At 41.6% G+C, this 17,224-nt stretch overlaps 2 protein-coding genes across 2 annotated transcripts in view; both read left to right on the top strand.

Annotated features, from left to right (window-relative positions):
- Positions 1-6: 6 nt before the first annotated feature.
- On the top strand, positions 7-4,435 carry LOC103374551 (neurofilament heavy polypeptide-like). The gene is made up of 8 exons (XM_008304658.1): positions 7-72; positions 880-954; positions 1,377-1,451; positions 1,955-2,050; positions 2,581-2,652; positions 3,733-3,813; positions 4,266-4,343; positions 4,431-4,435. The coding sequence occupies exons 2-8, from the start codon at positions 915-917 to the stop codon at positions 4,433-4,435; spliced, it is 447 nt and encodes a 148-aa protein (XP_008302880.1). The 5' UTR covers positions 7-72; positions 880-914.
- An 885-nt stretch (positions 4,436-5,320) lies between these two features.
- LOC103374550 (obscurin) overlaps positions 5,321-17,224 on the top strand; it is a 31,405-nt gene continuing 19,501 nt past the window's right edge. Inside the window, exons 1-11 of the mRNA XM_008304657.1 lie at positions 5,321-5,386; positions 6,194-6,268; positions 6,691-6,765; positions 7,269-7,364; positions 7,912-7,983; positions 9,064-9,144; positions 14,118-14,384; positions 14,848-15,126; positions 15,575-15,832; positions 16,077-16,343; positions 16,483-16,755. Of these exons, the coding sequence (XP_008302879.1) occupies positions 6,229-6,268; positions 6,691-6,765; positions 7,269-7,364; positions 7,912-7,983; positions 9,064-9,144; positions 14,118-14,384; positions 14,848-15,126; positions 15,575-15,832; positions 16,077-16,343; positions 16,483-16,755 (1,708 nt within the window). The 5' untranslated portion in view covers positions 5,321-5,386; positions 6,194-6,228. The remainder of the gene's footprint in view (positions 5,387-6,193; positions 6,269-6,690; positions 6,766-7,268; positions 7,365-7,911; positions 7,984-9,063; positions 9,145-14,117; positions 14,385-14,847; positions 15,127-15,574; positions 15,833-16,076; positions 16,344-16,482; positions 16,756-17,224) is intronic.

The following is a 17,224-nucleotide window of genomic DNA, read 5'->3' as shown; positions in this document are numbered from 1 at the left end:
TACCAGAAGACAGTGGAGACTACAGCTGTGTGTGTGGAGACCAGAAGACCACATCCAGCCTCAAGATCAAGGGTAGGAGGATTTGTGATTTGTACGCGTTCAGTATCGTAAGATTTGGCTTCGTAATACTGTAATGTCTCTCATATTTTGTGTTTTAGCTTTTTTATTTTAAAATGTTGTCACTATGTGTCACTTTTGTACTTAAAAATGTTAAGTTGATTTAATTGGAGGAATAATTGTGTGAAACTTGTATCATTAATTGTATAAAGCTGTATTATACAGATTTTGTTTTGGCTGAAGCACTTATATTGCAGCACTGCTTTTGCTTTGACATTTCGCTGCTGTCTCTTGGTGTTTTGTTGTTTGTGTCTGTTTGCTGGCTGATGCCAGCATTCTTGTTGGTGTCTTATTTGAAATCCATTTCCCTCACATCGTAGCGGATCAACAGGTTGAACGTCTTTGCTTGAATCGCTCGTCTGCAGCTTCTCTGTGATGTGACAGTCTGAATGTTCATATTTTCCTAACAACATTTCACATCACTTCTTGGACGTTTTTTTTTATTGAACATTTCAGGGTTCAAAACAAACAAGAGTCTTCTTTTTCACTTGTTGTATTTTGTGTGTCTTGTGTCTATTGTTGGTACTGTTGGGCGTGGAAAATGTACTGTGTGTATGCTGGTCCATGAGCTTCTCTTACCTGCAGCATGTAATCAGCTAGTCCTCATTCATGTTGTATTGGAGTTGTGTTTTATGATATTGAATCGTTCCTGAATCTGCTCTGTGAACCATGTTTTCAGGTGATATTTAGTTTCCAGTTGGTGTGGTAAGGTAAATGATAAAGGATGTTACAGCAGACTGAATTTAGATTATTTCCTCTCAGCTGTGACGCTATCAGCTCCTCCATCAGCTGCTAAAATGGAATCTAAGAGGCAGGAGACCAAAGAAAAAGTGGAAGGTATGAAGGGAAGATGGCGATGTTCTAGCTTGACTTTCAGCTTTACGTGCTCTGTCCATCTTGATAACGCCAGTTGTGTTGCTATGTGCAGTCTTCGCTTAAATTGTGTTGTATCTTGCATTCTATACACTTTGATGGATGTATTTTTTCCGTTTCTTCACCGGTTTACCAGATTTTTTTTCAGTCTGCGGTTTGGTGTGCTTCTGATTTGTCTCTTCTGTCTTAAAGTAGGTTTTTTTACTCGTGTCCCGTCTGTATTTCTGCCGGTTTAAGAATGATACCTGTTGTTGGCTGGAGTTCACATGTCTATAGTTTATTTGTGTATGTTTCGTTGTTCTAAATGCATTCACTGACGGTCTGCCTTAAATGGGTCATTGTACTTTAGACAGTTTTTCTTGATCCATATCATATTTGCATTTCAGGCAAGATGCCTGAATTTCCACCCAAAGATGCTAAAGACACGCACAAGAGGCAAGAGATAAATGAGATAGTGGAAGGTAATTGTTTTTGGAGATTCTCGGCTTGTTTGTTTGTAATGCACATTTGTAATTAATCAGTTTGTGCAACGCAACTCTTTGGTGAATCATTTGAAGGACTTGAAACCTCGTCAGTAACGCCTGGCTGCTGATCGGAGTTATCAAATGGAAACGTGACGAGTCGTGTCTTATGTGGTGTCTTGTTGCCTTCAGGCTACACGTGTGTTTGGCCTCGCTTTCTGTTTTTGGCGTAACCTGCTCATTTAACTGCTGGTAAATGTGTTGATTTTTCTCACCTGTTAAATGTCAGCATCTTTTTCGTGGCTTGTTGATACCGAAACAAACGACCATTTCAGTCTGAGCGTCTGTGGACTCTTTGGTTATTCTGTCGCATGGAGGCTGACTGTCGGTACGAGGGCATATTTGATCCTATCTGTTGTCTTTTTGTTGTGATGAGACTTGAGTGTTAACATGTGAGCGGTACTTTTCTGCGGCAAGTCCAATGCTGTGTTCAATCGTTGTAGCTGTGACGCTGCCCACTACTGGACAAACTCCAAAGCAGCAGCTACTCAGAGAAGAGGCTGAGAGAGATTCAAAAGGCCTTAAAGTGGACGGTGAAGGTAATGAGACACATGTTTGCATGGTTTTCGTTGGAGACTGTGACATCTGTCAGTGCTGTCGACGGTCATTTGAGTCTTGTGGAACAAAGTGTGTTGGGAGATGGCAGTTCAGTTCATAGCAAGGGCGGCTTGTGTGTTCTTGTGAGCTCTCCTGCGTGATGCTCCCATGTCAGTTGAATTCTGTCTTGTGCTAAACTTATATGTCTGTTTCAATGATTTGTTCTCCAGTTCGGTGTTGAACAGCAGTCATTGTGTTGCTACTGTTTTGAATTGTTGTACGATGATCTGTGAGAAGCTTTAATTCTCATTAAACATTGCTTCATTGATTTTGATAGATTTGTAATTGCTTCCTGTTCTCACCGACCGGTATATTTCCTTCAAGGATATTTCTCAGTGTTGTTATGATGTTGTAAGCAGGCGACAGTGGTGTGTTGTTCGTGTGCTTTACTGGCTCTGGTCGGCTGTTGTGTCTTCAGGTTATAGAACTCGTCTTTGTATGGTTGTGAGGTTAATGTTGCGTTTTATCCCAGCTGAGAAGACGGTTGCTGGCTCAGCTGGAAAACAAGATATCCAGAGGCAGGGGACCAAAGAGCCGGGAGCAGGTATGCAAGGATTTTACCTCTTTATGGACGTCCTGCTTCCTCGCTGTACATTCTTTCCTGCATTCCTCTCTGTTTGTCTTTGTGTTGCCACATGCAGATGTTCTTGCTCAAAGTCTATTCCTTGTTTTTATGATGCATCTTGTTACGTGTTTGGCTGTAGCTTGTCAGTGTTATTAGTTTTTATGAAGTGAAAAGATTAAATTAACAGAAAAAAAATCCAACAATAAGTTTGATCTACTTTACTCTACTACAGAGGTAACTACAGATGTTTTTCCTCAGGAGAAAACTCTGAATCAAGCAGTTATTTTGCAGATGATTTTTCACTTCGACTGAGCACTTGGTTTAAAAAAATTACCAGTTTTGTCATTTGAATACAGTTTTTGATGCCCTTCTCACCTTTATTATGTTACAATTATAGGAAGCGATGGTAAAATGTTGAGTTATATTGAGTATTTCTTCCTGGCTTGCTTTGCATCTTTTTTCAGACGTCCTGTCTTACATGCTGCAGTTCAGTGTTTCCTTTATTTGACTGTGCTTCTCATGATGTCGGTGGTTGAAGCATGTTGGTTTGTGAGACATGCAGCATATTGTGGTTTGTGACCCAGTTCTTGGGTTTGTATATTGTCCTGTCACGTCTGTTTTAAAGCTCGGTTTACGGTTCAGTGATTGCAATTTCTTTTGATAATTCCAGCCATGTGGAAGATGAGTAATACAGTTATCTTAGACATTTATTGATCAAATGCGTCTTGGATTAACGCACTTCAGTGTAAAATGGGATCTGTGCTTGATGGGCCTGTGAGTGGCATCTTCCCATGTGGTGATGTTGCAGATAAAATTCTTGGTCATGGCACTGTCTGTACATTTTTAAAGAGACTGCTTCTCCAACTGTTTGCATGTGTATCAATCTTGAAACCTGTCGTATGGAGCTTTTCCACGATCAGTGGAAGCAGTAGAAATCAAGTGAAGATGGTGCTGTGTTGTCTTGTGGATTTGTGGCACGTTGCTTTCTTTTGCCAAGTTAAAGCTCCAGTTTATGTGAGCTGATTTAAAACCTACACTTGTATCCATAAATAACTGCAGTTGCCGTAGAGACGTCGGCAACATCAGCAGTGACCTCCAAAGCTGAAGCTGAGAAACAGGAATCCAGAAAGAAAGTTGAAGGTATGTGCTGGTGTTAGAGAGAAACAGGTTCTGTTTGTGCTGTAGGTGATCTCATATGTTAAACACTCTGAATGTCCTGTGTGTTGAGAGTCATCAGTGTGGCTCATTTCTTCTTGTTTGTTGATATGTTGGAGGCTGAGAAACTGTATCGCTCGTAGAGGATCGTCAGGAAACAAACTGGTGAAAGGTGGCACTTTCTACAACCAATTTAAATTCCAAACTCTGTGCAGAACCTCCTCCAGGGCAGATTAGCCGTGCAGCATAAGTTGTAATGGTGATCCAGCGGGTGAATAGAGGGCCGTGTTCGTGACACATAAAAACCTGTCTTCGGGATCGATGACCCCTCCGTAACCCATTAGTCTTGCTTTGTAGTACAAGCCTCTGTATTAGTTCTGCACTGTGTTTATCAGAGTGGGTCTTTAAGGTCTAACTCGATCAGTTGCTTCCTGCAGAAAAACAGAAGCCTGCTGGTTCTGAAGTCACGCCAATGCCACAGCCTGCAGAGCTGGACGCCAAAGTGAAAGGACACGGTAGAACTTCTGTGGCGCCTGTGCACTGTTTATTCCTGTTATTACTGTTGTGTTTTTAATTTGGATCTCTGTGTTGTGTGTATCCAGCCTGATTGGATGTTGCTTCCTGTAAATATTTGCTCTATTTTGGTTTGTTGACGTCCTAACTTTGGAGTAATTTAGGCCTGTGATTGACGGACTTTTGAAATGCTTGGCTACTGTTTTGAAAGGCACATGCCATCTTCCTCTCAGTCTTGGTGTGACAACAAGCAGGTGTTCTTGCTCGAATACTGTTCCTTGTTTTTTAGGATGCCTTTCGATCTGTGTTTTGGCTGTAGCTTGTCTCCGTGACTTTTATTCCATTTATTATTTTGTATTAAATGGATTTTTGAGGTTAAATCAATAGAACAGTGGGCCTGTGGGTGCCGTCCTCCTACGTTGTGATGTTGGTTTCCTGAGCATAGAAGAAACAGCTTCTGGTCATGTCTCTACGTTGTGCAAGTTCTTTTCCTACACATTGCATGAGTGTGTGTAAAACTAAAGGGCTTTTACATGTTTACTCTTCGTGGAAACCGTGGAAATCAAGTGAAGATGGTGCTGCGTTTTCTTGGACTGTGTGGCTTTGATTTTGATTGATTTTTAAGATTGAATTAAGAGAAGAAAATCCAAGAATGAACAAAGTAAAAGTACTTTGTTTGAATGGGTTTGTTTCTACAGATGTAACTACGGATGTTTATCCTCAGGAGAAAACGAACTCCAGTAGTTATTTTGGTGACTGTTTTCACTTCTGCTGAGGTTTGAAATGGTAACAGTATTGTCATCTGAATACAGTTTTCAACACCCTTCTCACCCCGTCCTGTGGATTTAAAACATTTGTGCATGTCGCTTTTGATTTTAAGCATCGTTCAGTCTGTCGGTCCCGTTAAAGTTCCAGTTTATGTGAGCTGAACTAAAACCTACACTTGTATCTGTGAATGACTGCAGCTGCCGTNTACCAGAAGACAGTGGAGACTACAGCTGTGTGTGTGGAGACCAGAAGACCACATCCAGCCTCAAGATCAAGGGTAGGAGGATTTGTGATTTGTACGCGTTCAGTATCGTAAGATTTGGCTTCGTAATACTGTAATGTCTCTCATATTTTGTGTTTTAGCTTTTTTATTTTAAAATGTTGTCACTATGTGTCACTTTTGTACTTAAAAATGTTAAGTTGATTTAATTGGAGGAATAATTGTGTGAAACTTGTATCATTAATTGTATAAAGCTGTATTATACAGATTTTGTTTTGGCTGAAGCACTTATATTGCAGCACTGCTTTTGCTTTGACATTTCGCTGCTGTCTCTTGGTGTTTTGTTGTTTGTGTCTGTTTGCTGGCTGATGCCAGCATTCTTGTTGGTGTCTTATTTGAAATCCATTTCCCTCACATCGTAGCGGATCAACAGGTTGAACGTCTTTGCTTGAATCGCTCGTCTGCAGCTTCTCTGTGATGTGACAGTCTGAATGTTCATATTTTCCTAACAACATTTCACATCACTTCTTGGACGTTTTTTTTTATTGAACATTTCAGGGTTCAAAACAAACAAGAGTCTTCTTTTTCACTTGTTGTATTTTGTGTGTCTTGTGTCTATTGTTGGTACTGTTGGGCGTGGAAAATGTACTGTGTGTATGCTGGTCCATGAGCTTCTCTTACCTGCAGCATGTAATCAGCTAGTCCTCATTCATGTTGTATTGGAGTTGTGTTTTATGATATTGAATCGTTCCTGAATCTGCTCTGTGAACCATGTTTTCAGGTGATATTTAGTTTCCAGTTGGTGTGGTAAGGTAAATGATAAAGGATGTTACAGCAGACTGAATTTAGATTATTTCCTCTCAGCTGTGACGCTATCAGCTCCTCCATCAGCTGCTAAAATGGAATCTAAGAGGCAGGAGACCAAAGAAAAAGTGGAAGGTATGAAGGGAAGATGGCGATGTTCTAGCTTGACTTTCAGCTTTACGTGCTCTGTCCATCTTGATAACGCCAGTTGTGTTGCTATGTGCAGTCTTCGCTTAAATTGTGTTGTATCTTGCATTCTATACACTTTGATGGATGTATTTTTTCCGTTTCTTCACCGGTTTACCAGATTTTTTTTCAGTCTGCGGTTTGGTGTGCTTCTGATTTGTCTCTTCTGTCTTAAAGTAGGTTTTTTTACTCGTGTCCCGTCTGTATTTCTGCCGGTTTAAGAATGATACCTGTTGTTGGCTGGAGTTCACATGTCTATAGTTTATTTGTGTATGTTTCGTTGTTCTAAATGCATTCACTGACGGTCTGCCTTAAATGGGTCATTGTACTTTAGACAGTTTTTCTTGATCCATATCATATTTGCATTTCAGGCAAGATGCCTGAATTTCCACCCAAAGATGCTAAAGACACGCACAAGAGGCAAGAGATAAATGAGATAGTGGAAGGTAATTGTTTTTGGAGATTCTCGGCTTGTTTGTTTGTAATGCACATTTGTAATTAATCAGTTTGTGCAACGCAACTCTTTGGTGAATCATTTGAAGGACTTGAAACCTCGTCAGTAACGCCTGGCTGCTGATCGGAGTTATCAAATGGAAACGTGACGAGTCGTGTCTTATGTGGTGTCTTGTTGCCTTCAGGCTACACGTGTGTTTGGCCTCGCTTTCTGTTTTTGGCGTAACCTGCTCATTTAACTGCTGGTAAATGTGTTGATTTTTCTCACCTGTTAAATGTCAGCATCTTTTTCGTGGCTTGTTGATACCGAAACAAACGACCATTTCAGTCTGAGCGTCTGTGGACTCTTTGGTTATTCTGTCGCATGGAGGCTGACTGTCGGTACGAGGGCATATTTGATCCTATCTGTTGTCTTTTTGTTGTGATGAGACTTGAGTGTTAACATGTGAGCGGTACTTTTCTGCGGCAAGTCCAATGCTGTGTTCAATCGTTGTAGCTGTGACGCTGCCCACTACTGGACAAACTCCAAAGCAGCAGCTACTCAGAGAAGAGGCTGAGAGAGATTCAAAAGGCCTTAAAGTGGACGGTGAAGGTAATGAGACACATGTTTGCATGGTTTTCGTTGGAGACTGTGACATCTGTCAGTGCTGTCGACGGTCATTTGAGTCTTGTGGAACAAAGTGTGTTGGGAGATGGCAGTTCAGTTCATAGCAAGGGCGGCTTGTGTGTTCTTGTGAGCTCTCCTGCGTGATGCTCCCATGTCAGTTGAATTCTGTCTTGTGCTAAACTTATATGTCTGTTTCAATGATTTGTTCTCCAGTTCGGTGTTGAACAGCAGTCATTGTGTTGCTACTGTTTTGAATTGTTGTACGATGATCTGTGAGAAGCTTTAATTCTCATTAAACATTGCTTCATTGATTTTGATAGATTTGTAATTGCTTCCTGTTCTCACCCACATTTACTGTATGGACGCCGGTATATTTCCTTCAAGGATATTTCTCAGTGTTGTTATAATGTTGTAAGCAGGTGACAGTGGTGTGTTGTTCGTGTGCTTTACTGGCTCTGGTCGGCTGTTGTGTCTTCAGGTTATAGAACTCGTCTTTGTATGGTTGTGAGGTTAATGTTGCGTTTTATCCCAGCTGAGAAGACGGTTGCTGGCTCAGCTGGAAAACAAGATATCCAGAGGCAGGGGACCAAAGAGCCGGGAGCAGGTATGCAAGGATTTTACCTCTTTATGGACGTCCTGCTTCCTCGCTGTACATTCTTTCCTGCATTCCTCTCTGTTTGTCTTTGTGTTGCCACATGCAGATGTTCTTGCTCAAAGTCTATTCCTTGTTTTTATGATGCATCTTGTTACGTGTTTGGCTGTAGCTTGTCAGTGTTATTAGTTTTTATGAAGTGAAAAGATTAAATTAACAGAAAAAAAATCCAACAATAAGTTTGATCTACTTTACTCTACTACAGAGGTAACTACAGATGTTTTTCCTCAGGAGAAAACTCTGAATCAAGCAGTTATTTTGCAGATGATTTTTCACTTCGACTGAGCACTTGGTTTAAAAAAATTACCAGTTTTGTCATTTGAATACAGTTTTTGATGCCCTTCTCACCTTTATTATGTTACAATTATAGGAAGCGATGGTAAAATGTTGAGTTATATTGAGTATTTCTTCCTGGCTTGCTTTGCATCTTTTTTCAGACGTCCTGTCTTACATGCTGCAGTTCAGTGTTTCCTTTATTTGACTGTGCTTCTCATGATGTCGGTGGTTGAAGCATGTTGGTTTGTGAGACATGCAGCATATTGTGGTTTGTGACCCAGTTCTTGGGTTTGTATATTGTCCTGTCACGTCTGTTTTAAAGCTCGGTTTACGGTTCAGTGATTGCAATTTCTTTTGATAATTCCAGCCATGTGGAAGATGAGTAATACAGTTATCTTAGACATTTATTGATCAAATGCGTCTTGGATTAACGCACTTCAGTGTAAAATGGGATCTGTGCTTGATGGGCCTGTGAGTGGCATCTTCCCATGTGGTGATGTTGCAGATAAAATTCTTGGTCATGGCACTGTCTGTACATTTTTAAAGAGACTGCTTCTCCAACTGTTTGCATGTGTATCAATCTTGAAACCTGTCGTATGGAGCTTTTCCACGATCAGTGGAAGCAGTAGAAATCAAGTGAAGATGGTGCTGTGTTGTCTTGTGGATTTGTGGCACGTTGCTTTCTTTTGCCAAGTTAAAGCTCCAGTTTATGTGAGCTGATTTAAAACCTACACTTGTATCCATAAATAACTGCAGTTGCCGTAGAGACGTCGGCAACATCAGCAGTGACCTCCAAAGCTGAAGCTGAGAAACAGGAATCCAGAAAGAAAGTTGAAGGTATGTGCTGGTGTTAGAGAGAAACAGGTTCTGTTTGTGCTGTAGGTGATCTCATATGTTAAACACTCTGAATGTCCTGTGTGTTGAGAGTCATCAGTGTGGCTCATTTCTTCTTGTTTGCTGATATGTTGGAGGCTGAGAAACTGTATCGCTCGTAGAGGATCGTCAGGAAACAAACTGGTGAAAGGTGGCACTTTCTACAACCAATTTAAATTCCAAACTCTGTGCAGAACCTCCTCCAGGGCAGATTAGCCGTGCAGCATAAGTTGTAATGGTGATCCAGCGGGTGAATAGAGGGCCGTGTTCGTGACACATAAAAACCTGTCTTCAGGATCGATGACCCCTCCGTAACCCATTAGTCTTGCTTTGTAGTACAAGCCTCTGCATTAGTTCTGCACTGTGTTTATCAGAGTGGGTCTTTAAGGTCTAACTCGATCAGTTGCTTCCTGCAGAAAAACAGAAGCCTGCTGGTTCTGAAGTCACGCCAATGCCACAGCCTGCAGAGCTGGACGTCAAAGTGAAAGGACAAGGTAGAACTTCTGTGGCGCCTGTGCACTGTTTATTCCTGTTATTACTGTTGTGTTTTTAATTTGGATCTCTGTGTTGTGTGTATCCAGCCTGATTGGATGTTGCTTCCTGTAAATATTTGCTCTATTTTGGTTTGTTGACGTCCTAACTTTGGAGTAATTTAGGCCTGTGATTGACGGACTTTTGAAATGCTTGGCTACTGTTTTGAAAGGCACATGCCATCTTCCTCTCAGTCTTGGTGTGACAACATGCAGGTGTTCTTGCTCGAATACTGTTCCTTGTTTTTTAGGATGCCTTTCGATCTGTGTTTTGGCTGTAGCTTGTCTCCGTGACTTTTATTCCATTTATTATTTTGTATTAAATGGATTTTTGAGGTTAAATCAATAGAACAGTGGGCCTGTGGGTGCCGTCCTCCTACGTTGTGATGTTGGTTTCCTGAGCATAGAAGAAACAGCTTCTGGTCATGTCTCTACGTTGTGCAAGTTCTTTTCCTACACATTGCATGAGTGTGTGTAAAATTAAAGGGCTTTTAAATGTTTACTCTCAGTGAAAACAGTGGAAATCAAGTGAAGATGGTGCTGCGTTTTCTTGGACTGTGTGGCTTTGATTTTGATTGATTTTTAAGATTGAATTAAGAGAAGAAAATCCAAGAATGAACAAAGTAAAAGTACTTTGTTTGAATGGGTTTGTTTCTACAGATGTAACTACGGATGTTTATCCTCAGGAGAAAACGAACTCCAGTAGTTATTTTGGTGACTGTTTTCACTTCTGCTGAGGTTTGAAATGGTAACAGTATTGTCATCTGAATACAGTTTTCAACACCCTTCTCACCCCGTCCTGTGGATTTAAAACATTTGTGCATGTCGCTTTTGATTTTAAGCATCGTTCAGTCTGTCGGTCCCGTTAAAGTTCCAGTTTATGTGAGCTGAACTAAAACCTACACTTGTATCTGTGAATGACTGCAGCTGCCGTTGAGACGTCGGCAACATCAGCAGTGACCTCCAAAGCTGAGGCTGAGAAACAGGAATCCAGAAAGAAAGTTGAAGGTATGTGCTGGTGTTACAGAGAAAAGGGAAGAGGACTTTGCGATAGCGAAGAATTCCCTGAATATTGAGGGTTTTGTCATCATTCTGACTCATTCGTTCTTGGTGGTTGATGAATTGGAAGTTGCACACTGACAGTTAATTAATTACTCGCTGTTAGTATTGTTGATGTCTGTTTGTGTAACTCCTTTGTTGGGTTGTTCATTTGAAATGCTGCTGTTATTCCCGTGTGACTGCTGCACTGTGTTTATCAGTGAGGTATTTATGTGGCATCTAGAACATGTTTGTTCCTGGTCTGCTGCTGTTTTCAGTTTGGATCTCTGTGTGCTTTGTGTTCAGCCTGACTGGATGTTGCTCACTTCTTCAAGGTCTTTTTGGTTTGTTTCTGTCCTCAAATTGGACCAGTTGAGACCTGTGTTTGATGGATTGAATGAGTGCATTGATCGCTGTACGTCGGTGTTGCTGTGAATGTATGTGTGTAAATATTAAAGCAGCCATACTTTAATATTTAATGGAGAAAAAAAAACCCTGTAGCCATTCAGGTAAGTTACACAGCAAAGTATAATCTTTACCTGCTACCAAATCTTAAAGCCTGTGGTTTACAAGAATACATATCAACATCTTATGTGATTTATTCAATCCCCAGTTCTTCCGGTCGTATTCATTAAAGACCTGGAGAGCCAAGTAGCGGAGGAAGGAGGTAGTGTCACCCTGCACTGTGAGCTTTCTAAACCTGGACTTCATGTAGAGTGGAAGAAAGGAACTGAAGTCCTGAGTTGTGGAGAAAAGTACCAGATAAAACAAACAGGACTCAGTTATGAGCTACAGATCCTTGACTTGGGACGTGGAGACACAGGAAGCTACTCGTGCTCTTCAGACGACGCAAAAAGCTCAGCATCCCTTGTAGTGAATGGTAGGATGGAGACCATCTATGTCGTGTTGACGTCTTCCATCAAGTCTTTCATCCCATCGTTTGTTTCTCGTCATCTCACGTCCATTTTAATTCTCAGTTATTTCTCTTTGTTCATCAGCTCTCCCGGTTGTTTTCACAAGAGAGCTGGAAAACCAAACAGCCGACGAGGGCGACAGTGTTACATTACACTGTGAGCTTTCTAAACCTGGTGTTCCTTTGGAGTGGAAGAAGGGACAACTTGGTCTTTGTCCTTGTGCCAAGTACGAAATTAGACAAACAGGACACCTGGCTACTTTAATAATCCATGATGTAGAAGCAGAGGATTCTGGGAGTTACACATGTGACACTGGTGACCATCAAAGCACTGCGCAGCTCGCTGTGAAGGGTATGGTTACCGCAGCCTGGTGTTTGTAGTTGAAATACTTGAGTGGCATTTTGCTTTAGCTTTATTAGATGATTGTTGATGGACTTGTGACTTGACCTGAGGGTTAAGACTTGAACCTTCCACTTCTGCCTCTCACTGTAATGCGTATGTGGAAACGCATACACATTAGTTTCCTGTAGGTAGTTGGCTAAAACATGGACCAAATTTATGGTGCGCTCATTTTTTCTCAACTTTTCTCCTCATTTCTTTGATTTCCCACAGCCCAGCCTGTCATGTTCAAAACCCACCTACAGAACCTTGAAGGGCAGGCAGGAGACTGTGCCAGTCTTATCTGTGAGACCACAAAGTCAGGAGCCAGTGTGGTCTGGAGGTGTGGTGACAGGGTGCTGACATCCAGCAGCAAGTACCAACTGAAACAGGAAGGGACGATAGTCGAGCTTGTAATCTATAAACTGCAGGGAAGTGACTCAGGAGAATACTCGTGTGATACAGGCAGCCACAAGACTTCAGCTGTCCTCACTGTGCAGGGTAGGAGTTCACTGTCTACGATTGTTCTTTTCATGCACCTGCTGGAGGCCCGTCTCCCTTCGTATCTCACCTCACCTTGTCTTATTGACCATCTCACAGAAAAACGCTTGAGCATGAAGTGCATCAACGTTACATCTAAAAACTCTGATTAGATGTTCAAGTACTACATTTCATCACCTGTGTCCTGCTTTACCCTTGGAGTTGTCACATTTACACTTTCCTGTTGGGCTTGATCGCTGATCTCATCTTTCGTGCTTGTCTTGTTTCCGTCTTCACAAACATTAACACACCCTATCCTGGTTTTCTTCACTTGGTACTCACAATAACAGCTCAGCAGAAATCTTTTCAAGCGATCAGAAACTTCACAACTTGAACTTCACGTTATGTATTTGTCAAACAGAGGTCGAGGTTACCATACTGAAATTCTTGGAGAGCTGCGTTGTATATGAGGGTGAAGATGTCCACTTTGAGTGTCTGGTTTCTCATGAGGAGACCCCTCTGGCCCAGTGGAAGCTCCAGGATGTCCCGCTGCAGAATAATGAAATGAACCTGATCAAGACCGAGGGCCGGGTGCACAGCCTCACGCTCAGAGGTGTCACTAGAGCCGACTCAGGAACAGTCACATTCACTGTGGGAAACCACACTTCTACCGCTTCTCTGACAGTGAGAGGTAAGGGAAATAATAAACTTTCATTCCTTGAAACTGTTCATCTGTTCTCTACAGTCTTCCTTATGGGACACGTTCACTTGTAGCTTTTCAACATGTTGTCAAAAACAAAAAGCATGAACGCTTGTGTTTTCACAGGACTCTGTTTCTGTTCTGACTTACTTTTCACTTTATACTGACTTGTTTATTCTTCTCACTTGTGCATTTGTAGAAAATATGCAGTTTATTGCATATTCTGTCATACTTATACAGTACGTGCACATTCACCTTTTGTTTTGTTGTTGAACTAAAACCACCTCTTACTTTATAGTTTACTGTTAAGGTAGCATATTGGTCTTGTTGATCAATATGTCTCTGTTCATTCTTTTTAACAGCACATTTTCTGCACTTGACATTGTTGTTACTGTTCTTTTTCCTCATACACTGACCATGTACTGTTATCGCAATGTTGTGATTCACAACAGTCCTGAAATGACACCTATGCTGAATCCGTTGTTGCATGTTTTCCCCCATTTCCCTCAACGTTACGTCCTGCCATTCTGTGCACTGCCTTCTGTCTAATACAGGGTTTGATTTGGGTGTTTGTGTAACAATCCTTTTGTGGTGCTCACAGATGAGCAAATCACATTCCATTGTATTGATAAAGTCGGTCATTTGTCTGAGGACAAAAGACTGAATTTATGTGATTGCTGAGGTTTCAGTGTCTTTCCTACAGCTTTAAGGTGGACAGAGTGTAGATGAAGCAGTGTCTTAACAGCTGTTTTCATGTTCTGTTTTAAGCCTCTCGATGGTATGTGAGTATTGTGAGTATAAATAACGTCGCCTTTGATTGCAGTGTGATTTGTCGTAGCCATGTTCACCACGGAAACTTTCAAAACATTCATCTTATTAAATTGGTCTTTCCGGCAGCTGCACCTGTATTATTCAAGAAGGAGCTGCAGAGTCAAGAGGCCACTGAAGGAGGCGAAGCCTCCCTGTCCTGTGAGACGTCCAGCCCTGATTGCAAGGTGACCTGGCGGAGGGACTCAACAGTACTCACCCATGGGAAGAAGTACACCATGGAGCACAGAGCCACCACTCACACTCTGGTTATACACAAACTGGCCATGGAGGATAGCGGAGAATATACCTGCGATACAGGAGACAAGAAAAGCGCTGCTACCCTGACTGTGAAAGGTAACAGAGCCCATTGTCACCTCATCTGTGTCTCTTGTCTCCGCTTGTCTTCATTCTTCCTGGAGTTCTTTTTTTATTCATCCATCCCATTATCGTGGATTGGACCAAATTATTATTTGTCTTGTATTTCACAGTTATAGAGTTGTGAGTGCAATGTCTTAATAGGGCTGATATTTACACTTTACTGGACTTCACACATAGATTAATTGTTATTTGTCTGTTATGTGGTGGAAGTCAGCATGTGTACCTTTAACACACACAGTAAATTGCTTTAAATAGAATAATATTAATAACCTAGAGCTATTGAAATTACTTGTTTTTGGAGTAGCACATGTCATTACATCCATGCTCCTGAGAGCAAACTTGAAAATGAAGTATTGAGTAAGTTAGATTCATAATGATGCTCTCTGAAAGCACTGCTGAGATCTGATCTCTGACCTCCCATCATGCCTTTCACACTCAGAGCATGTGCGCATCATCAAAGAACTCTGCGATATTACTGTGACCACTGGGCAGGATGCTGTCTTTGAGGTCGAGCTGTCACACTCGGGCGTCACCAGCGGGGAGTGGTGGCTGGGGGACAACCTCCTTCAGAATAACGATCTGAATCAAATGAGCAGCCAGGGCAGAGTGCACCGTTTGGCCCTGAAGATGGTAACCTCGGATGAATCAGGGGATGTTGCTTTCGTAGTGGGAGAGGAGAAGAGTGTGGCCTGTCTTCTGGTGGAGGATAAACCCAAAGGTAAAGGAGATGGCATGCTCACTAGAGATTATTGCTTATCATATCCATCTCCATCAAAAAACAAAAACTTTGAATTGGAAATCTACTGGCATCATCTTCATCATCACCCTAACTTTTGGCATTGTTTTATTTTTTTTGCATATATTTCATGGCATTTGTTATTAAAAGAAATGCAAAATAAATGCTGACACAAACTTAGAAGATTAACTACTTAATACTTTCAAATTGTAAATTGTGTACCTTAATATTTAATTTATTAAATGTTAATTTTACAGCAGTTTTATTCTTTGGAATGTGAGATTATTTAGTATGTAAAATGTCTTACAGTATACAGTATAAAGTGCATGCATTCTTGTATGTGTGTGTGTAGTTGATGAAATGATTAATGCCAGGCCTGTAAAGGAAGGGAACATGGTGCATATAAATGCTTCGTTTCCCACATTTACAGTGCTAATATTAGAGAAGCCGCACAACACTGTGGCATTAGAGGGTGAAACTGTCACTCTGGCCTGCACCGTCTCTGACCCCAACGCCACCATCACCTGGATCAGAAACAACGTGACCATTCAAGCAGGTCTCAAGTATGATCTGAGGAAAAACGCTGCTTTCCATCAGCTTCGCATTCACAACGTGGTGCCTGAGGACTCAGGAACGTACACCTGTGACACTGGAGATGCGCAGTGTGATGTCACGTTGACTGTGGAAGGTAATGCCACCTGTAGAAACAAGCCTCATTCCTTTTGGTCAAATTCAAGACTGGACCAAAATAGGATTGATCTGGACAACTGAAATGTTCTTGAACTTCCACTTTCCTCAACCACACACCCAGTCTGGCATCACAGCAACACTTTTGTCCTCAAGGATGTTTCTCTTGTCATCTCAACTATCTGATGCCCAACTTGCCATCTCAATATCTTATGTCAAACTGTCCCATTTTAAACTCTCACCAGGTGCCCCAGCGTTCTTCCAGAAAGAGCTCAAGAACCAGGACGCCATAGAAGGTGATGATATCACCTTGCACTGTGAGCTGTCTAAACCAGGCGTTCGTGTCGAGTGGAGGAAAGGAGGCATTGTCCTCCAGCCCGGTAAGAAGTGTGAGATGAGGCAGGAAGGGTGCATTCAGGAGCTCTGTATACGGAACCTGGAGCCTGAAGACAGTGGCTACTACACCTGTGATGCAGGAGACCAGCTCACTACAGCTTCTTTAGCAGTGCAAGGTAGCCTCCCGACAGCAGTTTTGCGCCTGTTCTCGACGAAACACTTTCCGTCAGTCTAACATGTCATTTTGTTGTGTCAGTTGAGTAATGAGTATGTTTAAAGCTCAGTGTGTGCATATGTGTATTTTTCACTCAACAGTGAAAGAAGTCTTCATTGTTTGTGGTCTTAAGACCACCGACGTCTTTGTCGGGGAATGGGCAACTTTCTCCTGCCAGCTGTCTGGTAGGGCGTCTGGCAAGGTGCAGTGGTGGCTGGATGGCACCTTGCTGGAGAACAGCCCTTTTAGTGAGATAGGGCTGAGCCAGGGCCACATCCACACGCTCACCTTAAAGAACCTGGCCACAGATGACTCTGGCACTGTCACCTTCAAAGCTGGCAGTTTAACATCAACAGCCAAGCTCTTAGTCAAAGGTATCATGTTAGAAAGATATTCACTGCAGACTGAGATAAGCAGCGTGTCAGTCTGTCATAGACCCTGCAGAATGTAAATTCTTCATTTAAAATCTTACAAACACAATATTTGTAGCTTGTTTTAAACCCAATACTTTGTTGTGTTTGCAACAATGTCCAGTTTAGCTACTGGAAATATTTAGAATAATGTTGAATAAAATAGTCGGGACAAAATGTTCTGTTTTCTACTTAATGATTAGCAATAACCAAAAGCATTGGTGCAGTTCTTCAGAAAGACTATGAGTAGACATACTATGAATTATGATTGTTTTCTGCGGGGTTCCATAAATATTTGAAGTTTATTTATGGATTACTAGCAGATATTTTAACATTTTGTACTTAATCATGCATGAGCAGCATTGTTTTGCATTTCTTTAATAATAATAACCGTAGAGTTCATGCTGTATGCTTTGATGTAATCAAAACATAC

The sequence above is a fragment of the Stegastes partitus genome, unplaced genomic scaffold (assembly GCF_000690725.1).
Source record: "Stegastes partitus isolate 25-593 unplaced genomic scaffold, Stegastes_partitus-1.0.2 Scaffold2280, whole genome shotgun sequence".
Lineage (NCBI taxonomy): Eukaryota > Metazoa > Chordata > Actinopteri > Pomacentridae > Stegastes > Stegastes partitus.
The sequence above is the reverse complement of the archived record's forward strand: the minus strand, read 5'-3'. Positions and strand labels throughout refer to the sequence as shown.